Source organism: Anser brachyrhynchus (assembly GCF_964034855.1).
Source record: "Anser brachyrhynchus genome assembly, chromosome: 6".
Classification (NCBI taxonomy): Eukaryota; Metazoa; Chordata; class Aves; order Anseriformes; family Anatidae; genus Anser; species Anser brachyrhynchus.
This window is the reverse complement of record NC_137700.1, coordinates 17,057,294-17,070,138: the sequence shown is the minus strand read 5'-3', so window position 1 is coordinate 17,070,138 and position 12,845 is coordinate 17,057,294. Positions and strand designations below refer to the sequence as shown.

Genomic DNA, 12,845 nt, shown 5'->3' with positions numbered 1-12,845 from the left:
TTTGCACCCAGGCTGCCCTACGCAATCTTTCAGGTGGTTGAAAGGCTATGCAGGTAGACACTAGAGATAGGTCGTGTCCAATTCTGTCTGAAATAGGATGAGTTCAGCTGTGACACGGGTTTCTGAGGAACCACAGGGGAATATTATGGGAAGTGTGTAAGGAAAAAATGAGAAGAATCAAAAGCAAAACAACTTTTAATTGATAAATAAACATCTAAGGATTAGCTGTAATGGTAAATTCAAGTGGGTCTAGCAGTTTGGATGAACTTCTATCAAAGAAAAAAATCTCTAAAATTCTAAGATTCTATAAAATTCTAAGAATAGACTCCATTATTTTGACCCCGGTTCTTATCAGAGAAAGCTGATATCTAGAAATAGGGAAAAAATAAGAGGAGAAATCCACTGTTTTTTTTTCCCTTCCCCCCAGTCTATTCTTAAAGTTTCATTTGAATAAGCATGTGTAACAGACTTCTTGTCATACAAAATATAACTTGTCTATCCTTAAACTGATTCTGTCGGACTTGACTCTTTTTGGGTCTCATTTAAGCTCTCTAAAATAGAATGTATACTTCTAACTCGTCCTCTAGAAAGACATGAATATAGCGTAGCAATACAGTTCAACCTTTCTTCTGCCCTCTTTCCCACTCCTTGCATTTATTTCCAGATAAGACACGTCTCCTCTTCACATTCTGTATTCCTCAGCTTTATTTCTTCGTCTTTACAAAGCAAACAGTATTATTCCATGACTATATGACAAATGATACCCCATACACGTGACCAGCAATTCTTGCATGCAGCAGTTTTTGCCAGTATCTCGTAAATTATAAACTAGAGAGAACTTCTTCCTAAGTAATACAGCGTGTACATTTCAGAAGGCATCCTGTTTTTTGAATGAGACATAAACCCGTTAGCATATCTGCAGCCATCACTACAGTTTATAACTCTAGTTTCAGACTAAGAAATGTTAAACTTTTAAGCACGCTTGTCATAGAATTTATGAGATGCCATTTAATATTGCTGTTTCCGTGAAATTCTGTCTAAAATAAAAGTATTAGGAAAGATGAAAATGCATAGCAGTTTGTCATTGAGAGATGGCTCACTAGTGTGGTGTATAAGTTTCTCTGCAGTGCAGCTCATTATGCCAGCTCAGGAACATACAGAACATGTAAGCAGATGAGTCTTTCAAAATCTCAGTCCCAAACCAATGGAGTATGTTACAGAAAAGAGCCTCATGCAGAAAACTAACTCTCTGCTGCTTTTAACAGCTCTTTCAGAAAGGCTTGTCACACAGCTAACACACTGCCTGTTCTCCCCCACGTTAAGAGTTTCTGATTGTAGTGATTGCTGAGAAACTTCAGGTGGTTACAGTGGTTTTCTGTAGTTTGACTACTGCTGAATCCTGAGGTTGCTAAAATAAAATTGGCTTGTCTTTGTGCTGTACTACTTGCTTTTCTGCAGTGACTTGGAGTGTTCTCTGTACATCTTACAGAGTTCGTATCTCACACGCTAGGAACTCCCAAGATGGCAGCGCACCATGTACTGATTCCTGCCAGAGATGGGGTTCTCTGGGGGTTTCTTTTTCATTCTGTGAAGTCTAAAAGGGGTTGTTGCTTCTGCCAGAAGTTCTTCTTATCCAGGTTTGGATATGTATCACTGAATGCATTGAGGTAATACCTATGTTTGTAGACATGTTGCATCCCAGAATGTTTATGACATGCTTTCTTTGCCTACCGAAGCATCCTACAGGTTGTCCTTAACTATGTTTATGCCAAGCTGGGCTGGCTTCAGATGCAAATGTTTTGCATTAAGAATTATTTCCGCAACTCCGTGGGGAGCATTTTAAATGCTCTTGTGCTTTTATGTGTGACTCCAATGCCGGAGACTGGTCAGCCAGGAGGTGATAACGTGAGTGGTGGTTGATTGGCCTACAGCTGAGAGAACCTGTTCCCTTTATCCACCTGCCAAGTCCTACACGTCCACATTGTGCTCCCTTCTGTTTGCAGCCCCAGTGAGTAGGAAGAAACCCGTTCTCTTGCACTGGTAGTGCAGAGCATTGCACCGTTGGCTTGTCCCACACTGGAGCAAGTCATGCAGAAATTACGAGTTTGGTGGTATGTTTAGATGTTTCAAATAAGAGTAGATGACTCATAGTTTCTTCTGATAAGCCTATGGAAAGCAGAATTTAAAAATAAATCAGTTATGCGTTTCTAACACAAACAACTGAATCTACAAAACAATGAATTGGATATCCAAGCTACTCTTTCTCTTTGCTGGTGGTTTTTTGTTGTTGTTTTTGTTTTGTTTTTTTTTTTTGTGTGTGTGTGTAATACTTATCTTTGTTTCTTCTGGTATTTCAATATCAAACATCAGGATATGCCTTGAGTATAACCACATGCTTCTACTGTATTTGACAAAAGTGCGTGCAAGGGATGTCTTCTGTGCTCATCTCGGATGGTGCTCTAGGAGGAATGTGCTGGAGAAGTTCTTAAACACTTCTAGGTTTTCAAGTCGGTGGAAATATTTCTTGAATCATTTCTGAATTTTACTGGGAGTTGGTTATTAAATTTCTTTTTTGAAAAAAAGTAGCTTGCATTTTTTTATATACTGCTACAGAGTGAAAGAAGAAAGTGAAAGTAAAACTCATTCATCCTTCAGTGTTGTTCAATAACCAAACCACAAAAAAATGGCAATAAATTAGATTTTTTTAAAAAAATCTTATTCTTTTACATTCCCTGGGAGTATATATTTTTTACTGTTTGGGAAATATTAATGCCTTATTTTAACCTGACAGGTTCTCGCTTTTATGAATAGTTGTCAAACCAAATTTTATACTGGGAAGTTGGCAAGTTGTAAGTGTGCCTTCGGCATTAAAATGAAATGTAGGTTTTTTGATTAAAGTTTCCAAAGGTCCATTTTTGCCAAATGTTCACAGTCCTATGTAGATAGTTAAACTTTCTCACAGTTTTCTGTCTCTGTTTTGTGCTAACAGTGCAAATCATGTTCATGACTTGAATGAAAACTTAATTTCTTGTGATAAGGTGGATGTGTTTTAGGAGCTAGCAGCCCCTGCTGTGGTGCTGGTTCAGTCTGTGACCTCTGTAGCTACCCAGTGTTTTCCCATCCTGTTAGGGCTATTTACAGTACAGAACTCTGAGCATATGCATTTTAAGGGAAAATCCAGATTTTAACACAGGATAAATAAAGTGTGGGAAAAAAAAATACCTCTTCATTCTCCTTTTTACTTCATTCAGAAGGCAGTAAGGAGAAATGTCCTGTTGGTGCAGTTCCTTGTCCCATTAGGAGTTAAAGGTGAAGAAACCTTCCCCCAGCTTGGTTTTGTGGTTGCCCAGGGAAGCTCAGAGGTGACAAGCTGATCAGGAAGCACATGCAGCTCAGCACACGAGCTGACGTGACACTTCTTGGCAAGGGCTGGACCCACACCAGGCCACAGGGCTGCCCTGGGGCCAGTCTGCTGGGTAGTCTGGGGCTGTCCACCCAAAGGAACAGGTCTTCAGCCCCGGCTATCTCAGGAGCCCAGGCATGTGGCCAGCAGCAGCACTACAGGGCAGCTGTTGTCATCTCCTGCTTGCGAGCTCCTGCTGGAGCTCTGTTTCCCTCTGGTTTGCAGAGATGTGATGCTGCATGTCTTGTGCTTTGTAGCGTCAGGAGGGTTGGATACTCAGGACAGCAATTATTTGGCTTAGGTATTAGTTTTTGAACAAGACAGACTGTTTCTCCAGGATGCTTGGTCATAGTTAGGGTTGGAAAGACAGCCAACAGTTGCCTCTGGTAGTTCTGACCATCTTGAATTCAACAATTGACCAGATCAGAATACGTGTAACACAAATTTTTCATCTTAGCGGTTCATTGATTACTCCTTTCTGGGAGCTAAGGAAGTGTCTACTGGGGTCTTGGTTTTATTTTGACGTGACCTTGAATAGAGCAAGTTTGAATTTAATCGATGTATGCCTGTTACATAGAAGGCCTTTGTATTGGCTACTTACCCCTCTCTATTTAGCAGATAGCTTTCCACTTTGAAAAGGCCTTGTCTCTAGATATGACAGATGGGTTGCAGTTTGTATAAGGTACAAACCAGAGCTGGAGCATTCCTCTTGCATGAAATTTATGCTCACAGCGGTACCTGTATTGTATGCAGCTATCTTTAGAAACAGTCTTGCTGGATATGTCTGTGCCCTCAGTGAAATGTAAAAAGCAGCACTGAGGAGGTATTTCATTATTTAAAAGGTGAATGTTAAGATTCACTGCTCCTGCTCTGTACATTACACAAACTGCAGACACAACACATTTGTGCTAAATTAAAGAGTAATGGAAGTGAGACATGGTATTGCTGAGGTTATTCTGCTGACAGTTATCTAGGAATAAGTTGACCCCTCAAAATGTCCCTTCCTCTCATTTTTTCTTAAGAGTTTCAATTCAACATTGTTTGTTTTTTGTTTTTTCTTTTTTTTTTTTCTCTCATGAGAGACCCAAGAGCTTGAGAACCACTTTGTAATATCCCATCCTAACTTATAAATAATGAAGTTGTCCCAAGTTAGGAATGCTCTGAGACAAGTACTCAAGCATTTCTCTGCATTAGGGCGCTAGCTCTGACAAGTTAGGTGATGGTTTGGTGGCTGAACTGCCAACCTTAATTGTCATACTTACACTTTATAAAGCAATTTTATTTAGTGAAGTACTTTGCCTTTTCCTAAAACCTTTAAAAGCTAGCAAATATTTTCCTACTTGCACTGATTTGAGGTACTGTCCTATGCTGTGCTTTATTTCCATTGTAAATTTATTTTTACTTGTACTGTAGAAGTGGGAATTGCTGTAAATTCTGCAGTAATTTGTCCTTTTAACAGGTTATTTATTAAAGATGTTGGAGGTACCCCTGTTCAAAGGGCATTGCAGAAGAGGCAATTTTATTATCTAAAAGGGTGCAGTAAAGGTGTTTCTCCATGACAAGTTCAGAAGAGATCTGTCTGCCTGGGTGGCTGTTCTGAAGTTCTGCCTAACTCCTTTCTAACTCCTAAGCACCAGTGATCTTTGAATTGAAGTTTAGGCTCCCAGTCAGCAGAATTATTTCTCAAGCAGTGACAGCCTGTGAATAACTGTAGCATAAAAGTAGAGAATGGCAAGTTCTGCCTCTCTGCTTATTGCTCTGTTTATACGTGCAGAGATCATCTCTCAGCATTGAGGGGCAGTGCTTCGTTGGGGCGATCACCAACCACATGAAGTTTAACAAAAGCAAGTGCCAGGTCCTGCACCTGGGACGGGGCAACCCTGGCTATACGTACAGACTGGGCGACGAGATGCTGGAGAGCAGCCCCGCAGAGAGGGATCTGGGGGTTGTGGTTGACAGCAAGTTGAATATGAGCCAGCAGTGTGCCCTGGCAGCCAGGAAGGCCAACCGTATCCTGGGGTGCATCAAGCACGGCATCGCTAGTCGGTTGAGGGAAGTGATTGTCCCTCTGCTCTGCGCTGGTGCGGCCTCACCTCAGGTACTGTGTGCAGTTCTGGGCACCACAGTACAAAAGGACGTGAAACTGTTGGAGAGCGTCCAGAGGAAGGCGACAAAGATGGTGAAGGGCCTAGAGGGGAAGACGTATGAGGAGCGGCTGAGGTCACTGGGCCTGTTCAGCCTGAAGAAGAGGAGGCTGAGGGGGGACCTCATCGCAGTATACAACTTCCTCGCGAGGGGGAGTGGAGGGGCAGGGGACCTATTCTCCGTTATCACCAGTGATAGGACCCGCGGGAACGGTGTTAAGCTGAGGCAGGGGAAGTTGAGGCTGGACATCAGGAAGAGGTTCTTCACCGAGAGGGTGGTTGCACACTGGAACAGGCTCTCCAGTGAAGTAGTCACTGCACCAAGCCTGTCTGAATTTAAGAAGAGATTGGACTGTGCACTTAGTCCCACGGTCTAAACTTTTTGGTAGACCTGTGCGGTCCAGGAGTTGGACTTGATGATCCTTATGGGTCCCTTCCAACTTGGGATATTCTGTGATTCCTAGGTATGTGGCTTTGTGCTCCCATGCTTTTGTGATGATATGCATAGCTTCTATCAAGCCTTTGCACGAACAACATGTATCCTGATAGTCTGGGTGTCAGAGCATTGTTCAAAGCATAGAGTGGAGTAGCTTCAAGCTGGAGTGATGAAAACAGGTGAAGCTACAATGGAAAGCATGCTTGTTGGGTTTTAACTGGTGTCTTCTTGTTGCCTTTCTAGGTCTGATGTAGTTGTTCTGTGCTTTTCAATTGCTAATCCTAATTCCCTGAATCATGTGAAAACGATGTGGTATCAAGAAATCAAACATTTCTGTCCTCGCACACCTGTCATTCTGGTGGGCTGCCAACTAGATCTCCGCTATGCAGATCTTGAGGCTGTTAACAGAGCCAGACGGCCTTTGGCAAGGTAAAGTGTAAACAAAAATAAGAATTAAGAAAATAATTTTGTTAATCAGGTATAATACTTTCCAAAGAGAAATGATAGAGCCTTATATCCCTTTTTTTCTAAAATGTTAGTATATGTGCTTGCATCTTTTTAATTCCGTTGTTTGAGCTGGTTAGTTCGTCAACACACAGAGTTGTTATTATTATATGTTCACCACAATGTTTTTGCACATTGGACATCTAATCTTGCTTGAGTGTCTGGACACTACTATATATAATGATGATTACTGGAGATTTTTGTATATGTCATTCTCTATCCGAACATGTGCATCATGTCCTGTCCTGTCACTACTGTCAGGTACTATTTTAAACTGAAAGGTTCTGTTCATGTTTTCTTAATTCTCAATGCTTTTTTCTTCTGTAATGTAATCCTAGATTGTGCCAGAAAATAAGTGCTTGCAAATTAAATTTTTTAAAGTTCTGAGATAAAGAGAGAGTGGGGGGGTTCTTCTAGAGAAGCTTTGTTTTTTCCCAGATTCAAAAAAGAAGCATTCGCATGTTTCTGCTTGCTTCTAGTTTCCGCATTTTGTATGAATTTAAATGAGACCAGATTAATGGAAATAATATCTAGGATAATGTAATTAAAGAATTTATTGTAACAAATATCCATGAAGGGGCTGAATTAATATTTCATGGGTTCTTACAAAACTTTGCATTGCCTTGTGTTCAAATGCTTGACTTGGTAATATGCTTTTCTTAGGTTTATTTTTTTAAACAGATTACTCCTTTGGGTGGGTGGGATGGGTTTTCTGGTTGACTGTTTAAAAGGGAATCTTTTTTCAAAACTCAAAATTATTTTTCTGCCCTAACCATCCGTTATTATTTCACTATTAATAAAGTTTGAATCAGTATTCCACATGTCTAGCACAGACTTCTGCCACCTGAACTGATTATTAGCTGGCAACAAAAGCAAGCTGTTGTCTGGAGTGTGTTAAGTCTTTGCCAGCTTGTGTCTGTCCAATATGGTGTGTTCAGAGACTGCACTGTTGAGGTCATATCTTCTGATGAGATAATTTTTTTGTTGGGAAACTGAATACCAGCCCAGATTGTTTTCTGGTTTGTTTACCCCATATCATATACTTGAGCTGCTCTGGAAATTCATGAGTTCCCACATAATGCTTCTCCAGCCAAAACAGGGCCTGTCTCTTGAAGTGCTTGTTCAGTTACAACTTTGTCATAGGCTAACGTGATTTTCTTTAAAAAGCATGAGCTTAAGAAATATTTCTCTTTTCATATTTAGCTGTATTTGTGGCATCTCTGTCATGACAGTTTCCCCTTGACCTTAACGTATGTATACAAAGAAAGATACTGATTGAATGGCTGAGTAGAAGGGTGTTTTAGGAAGTTTTTATTTTAATAATGAGAGTTCTCAAGCATTCTATCAATTTTTCTTATTTTAAATTTCCCTTTAATACAGAGAGTGCTTACTCCATTTTGTGAAAATAATTTTATACATATTTTCAGTAACATAGTTGCATTGCAGAGAAACCACCAACCTTGAACAGAATTATAGCTATGTGCTATTCTAAAACTCTCTGATACAGCAGTTCTAGATTTCCAAAGGGCTTTGTGGGCTTAATTTTGTATTTTGTATTCATTTAAATGATATTTATCTCAAAATTGGTGCTGACACATTTTGCAAAATTCTTTGCTTTCTGGCATAACCTTGTGACGATCATAGTGTGTGAGGAGATCTATTTTTGTTTAACCCTAGGCCGATCAAAAGAGGAGACATTTTGCCACCAGAAAGAGGCAGAGAGGTTGCCAAGGAGCTTGGGATACCATATTATGAAACCAGTGTATTTGACCAATTTGGAATTAAAGATGTGTTTGACAATGCAATTAGAGCTGCCCTGATCTCCAGAAGACACTTGCAGTTCTGGAAATCTCATTTGAAGAAGGTCCAAAAACCTTTGCTTCAGGCTCCATTCCTACCTCCAAAAGCCCCTCCTCCAGTTATCAAAATTCCCGAGTGTCCTGTACCAAACATGAACGAAGCTGGATATTTATTGGAAAGCCCACTGTGCGCAGACGTCATGTTTGTTCTCCAGGAGCAGGACTACATCTTTGCTCACAAGATTTACCTAGCTACCTCCTCTTCAAAGTTTTATGACCTTTTCTTAATGGAATGTGAGGGAAGTCCAGAGTTGGATGAAACACAGCATAAAAAAGAAAATATGAGTAACGATGTTTTGACAAGTCACCTTGAGACAAATTATGACAGTGAGGAGACATCCTTGAAATCTGCTGATGTTATTAAAATTCGTGCACCAGAAAGTACTGACTCTTTAAACACGCTTGAACCCGAACCTGGTGAAACAAATTCTGCAGCAAGATCTCTGTCATCCTGGGGAAAGGGGTTTCTTAGTATGCATAAGGAAATGCAAGTGAATCCTGTCTCGAATAGGATGTGTCCTGTAACTGTGGTAAAAATGGATTCATCTGTGCAGGCTGGACCTTTTAGAACTGTTCTGCAGTTTTTATACACAGGGCAACTGGATGAAAATGAAAAAGATCTCACAAGACTAGCTCAGATTGCTGAGATCTTGGAAGTATTTGATTTGCGAATGATGGTGGAGAATATTATGAATAAAGAAGCCTTCATGAATCAAGAGATTACTAAAGCATTTCATGTCAGAAAAGCTAATCGGATAAAAGAGTGCCTTTGCAAAGGGACATTTTCTGGTGAGTAAATACACGCTTCAACAGGAGAATTACTAATTCTGTTATTCATGTTGCTGTCTCTTCACAGACTTCAAAAACTGTGACAATTTACATTGTTCTGAGAGGAAGGATGAGACCAAAGCTACAGTGTTACTCAGGACCAACTTTGTCAGCCTAGGATTCTGGAGTTTAACTTCTCCAAATCTATACAGAAGCTTTTAAATAAGTGACCCAATTTTCCAAAGTGTTGAACATCCAATATCTCTCTTTTAAGTGAGGCTTTAAGGTTTTATTTTCACTTAATTGTATAAAAAACTTAGAGAGGGGGGAAAAAAGTGAAAGAAGTCCCCAGTTAAAAAAGTGCAATTGAAACATGCATTCTTGAGTCACAGTTTCACTATAAACCAGACTTGCAGCATGCCTGTTTCTTTGTTTCCATGGCAGATGTGACATTTAAGTTGGATGACGGGACCATAAATGCCCACAAGCCACTACTGATCTGTAGCTGTGAATGGATGTCTGCTATGTTTGGAGGATCGTTTATTGAAAGCTTGAACAGTGAGGTATTTGTCCATTTGCTTATAATGTGTGATGGATTTGGGGCGATCGTCATTCAGTAGCTATTTGAACGGTTGCAATTAATCCCTGGAATGATTCTTTATATTTATTCTTTTCTTCCCTTGCAGAAGTGGGTTGCTTTTCTTCTTAAGGCATTAAATTAGGATTCCTAGGATGATGAGACATTTTCCACAAGGCATGAGATTTTCTCCAGTGTTGGAGCATGCACTTAAAACCTGAAATCCTGTAAAATATTAGATATGGAACAAATTAAATATGAATTTCTGAATTTCTTTAGAATAAGCTTTAAAGTTGTGTGAATGTATGTTTATACAATCAGAAGCATTTCAAAGAATACTTGGGACAGGAGACATTGAATATAAAAGGAAAAAAACATTAAAGAATGTGGAAGATAGAGAAGGGAGCTGGCTTCACAGTACTTTGACAGAAACTGAGCTCAGCTTCTCTACGGCATTGGCTTGTTCTCTTGAGTAAAGCAGATATAAAGTGCTGTATAAAAGATCTCAATGCTTTGAATTAAGATTTTGCAACAGAAGCCTTGTATTTTCAGGTGCTTTTGTTGTCTGTTTTTCAAATTCTAAACATTCTGCTAGCATTTTTTTTTTCTCTCTGTCTTATCCATAACCAGTTTTTGATTTATTTTGTTATTAATTTTTTTTGTTTTTACTATCATCAAGGGTCTCACTTGTTTGAAGAGTTTTTTTCTATTTAATATTCAAGAAGATTATGTTCTACTTCAGTTTTTCTTGTTTCTTCTAATACAGATGTAAACAATTCCTTTGCCAAAGGCATGTTCAACAAGTGGTTCATTTAAAAAAAAGGACATAGTTTGATTGTAGCAAGCAACACTTGGCAATGAAGAATACACATTTATTTTCTACCAGCCTATTTTTAATGATAAACTTGACAGTCTTAGCTCATCTTTCCAATTTAAAATATTTAGCTTCCAATTTTTGTAGAGTTTAAAGCATTCAGTAATGAATTTGGAAGTTTTAAAATACATGTGGATATTAATTAATGTTCTTCTTTGCTTTACAAAAACAAAATGATCTGGTTTTTTTGTTTGTATTTGGGACACAACATTGTATCAACTCATTCACAGAATTTTCTGTTCTCTGCATTAGCAAAACATATTAATAAGGAATGAGGTTTACAACTAGCTGCTCTTACTTGGAGAACTGAGCATTTCCCAGAGTGGCTGATATGCATGAGAGCATCCTTTAATACTAACAAATCAGGTCTTGAATCCCACCCTCCCAGATAGAGCTGACAGAAAAATTTCCAAGCCCCCAAAATTTGACTGCAAGCTATATGGGAACAGTGAACTCAGTTCTAGCAGGAATTATGTGCTGACTCCTTCCAAGTAGTCAGATCAAGTTGCATACACATTTAATTTCTCATCATAATTTTATTATTATTTTTCTGCTCTGCTTTTTTTTTTTTTAACTGCAAGTTCTTCAGAATACCACAGCGCATTCTTCAGGGCCAGCAGCATCTCTCGAGTTGCAAAGATGTACATTACAAATTGATGATTAAATGAATCAGCTATCTTGGGTATTGAAAGCAGGCTTACCTGCTGCAACCTTGAGACCCTCAAGAATCAGGTTTACCCTGCTCCTTGAAGGAATGATCATGTATGCAAACTGCAGTTGAGGTGCTACAGTGATAGGTTAAAGTGAGGTCTTCTAATTCTCATTCCTCTTTTAGGCGTCCCTTCAGTGAAAAGGATTTAGGGTTGTGCTGGTGAGAAATCAGCTTTTATCTCAGTCTTGGTAGTTTTGTTGCACGATATTTCATTGTGCTAATTACAGAAATGGTTTGTATTTTCTTTGCTTCATTTCTTTAGTTCTCAAGCCTTTTCCAACCATCATTTACTTTGATACTTTGGTTATTTTTAAACAGACTGAGAAAGTTTTTTGGTTTTGTGTGCGTGCGCATTTGTTTGTTTGGGATGGGGGGTTGGTGGCTATTTTGTTGGTTGGTTTGTTATCCTTTGGTTTCGATTATTCACAGAATCCCCAGAATATCCCTTGCCAGGAACAGATTAGATTGCATTCCTACAGAAGTCTACCAAGGGAGATTTGGCATGGAAAGTGTCCAGTAGCTTTAATGTTTCCCACAAAGCTGTCCATTTGCAGGTTAGAAAGCATTGCGCAGATCCACTGTTTGATGTGGGTCCAACTCCAGTAACTTGACAGAGTTGCCTGTACGTACACTGACAAAGGATCTGACTCTGGACACAGACTTAACCTGTTGGCAGCTTCTTGAATGTTAATGATGAATTCCTTACTTGAAAAGTATTCTCCTTATAATCCTAAAATGAAGAGAAATAGAGTCCAGCAAAGTGGCAAAAGTAATATATGGCCCTTCTATGAAAAAACATAAATTATTAACAACTTTTTTTTTAAAATATCTTTTCCAGGTAGTTCTGCCCAACATAAATAAGACTTCCATGCAAGCAGTTTTAGATTACTTGTACACCAAGCAGTTGTCCTCCAGTCAGGAACTGGACACACTTGAATTAATCGCATTGGCAAATAGGTTTTGCCTTCCTCACCTGGTTGCGTTAGCAGGTAAGGACTTGTGACTTTGTCCAATGCAGTGTCTTGTGCAACAGCTTAAACATGTCTTAATGATTTTGGAACACAGAATATTTTTTTTCACATGAAGGAAACTTTTTTTCCCCTGAAAGGAAAATTGTAATGCAAACTCATATTTCCATACATAAAAACGTATTTCTTGCCTTTTTCAGTTTTGTGCAAAACTGTCTCAGAACATTGAAGTATTCTGTGCTTTAAGAATTGGAATAGTAAACCTTCTCTTTAGCCTTGATACAATGTAAGTCCTTTGTAGTATCCATTCAGAAGTTAATAATTTACCTGAAAACAGGATGAACACTGGACTTTTCATCATGTAATGAAGTGAAGTGTTCCTTTACACGTTTCTGTTCAAAAGGGGTAACTGAATCAATTCAAAACTCATTGAGATGGTCATGTTTTAGAAATGCTATCTGGATCTCTTTTCACTACCCAAATGGGAGTTGGATATTTTGGTATATACATGGATATTCAACCTTCATTTCAGGAAGAGGGTTTCCTATCACATGTTTAGAGAAAAATGACCGGATAGGATACTGTTTAGTTTTAAAATTA

At 39.0% G+C, this 12,845-nt stretch overlaps 1 protein-coding gene across 8 annotated transcripts in view; it reads left to right on the top strand.

Moving 5' to 3' along the window:
* The window catches only part of RHOBTB1 (Rho related BTB domain containing 1), a 52,403-nt gene that overhangs the window by 34,048 nt on the left and 5,510 nt on the right, over positions 1-12,845 (top strand). For 7 of the 8 annotated variants that reach the window (XM_080597967.1, XM_080597961.1, XM_080597962.1 and 4 more), the window contains 4 exons: positions 6,227-6,412; positions 8,165-9,135; positions 9,559-9,677; positions 12,116-12,266. In XM_080597967.1, coding sequence (XP_080454093.1) covers positions 6,227-6,412; positions 8,165-9,135; positions 9,559-9,677; positions 12,116-12,266 — 1,427 coding nt within the window. The remainder of the gene's footprint in view (positions 1-6,226; positions 6,413-8,164; positions 9,136-9,558; positions 9,678-12,115; positions 12,267-12,845) is intronic. The other variant, XM_080597968.1, reaches the window with a different exon arrangement.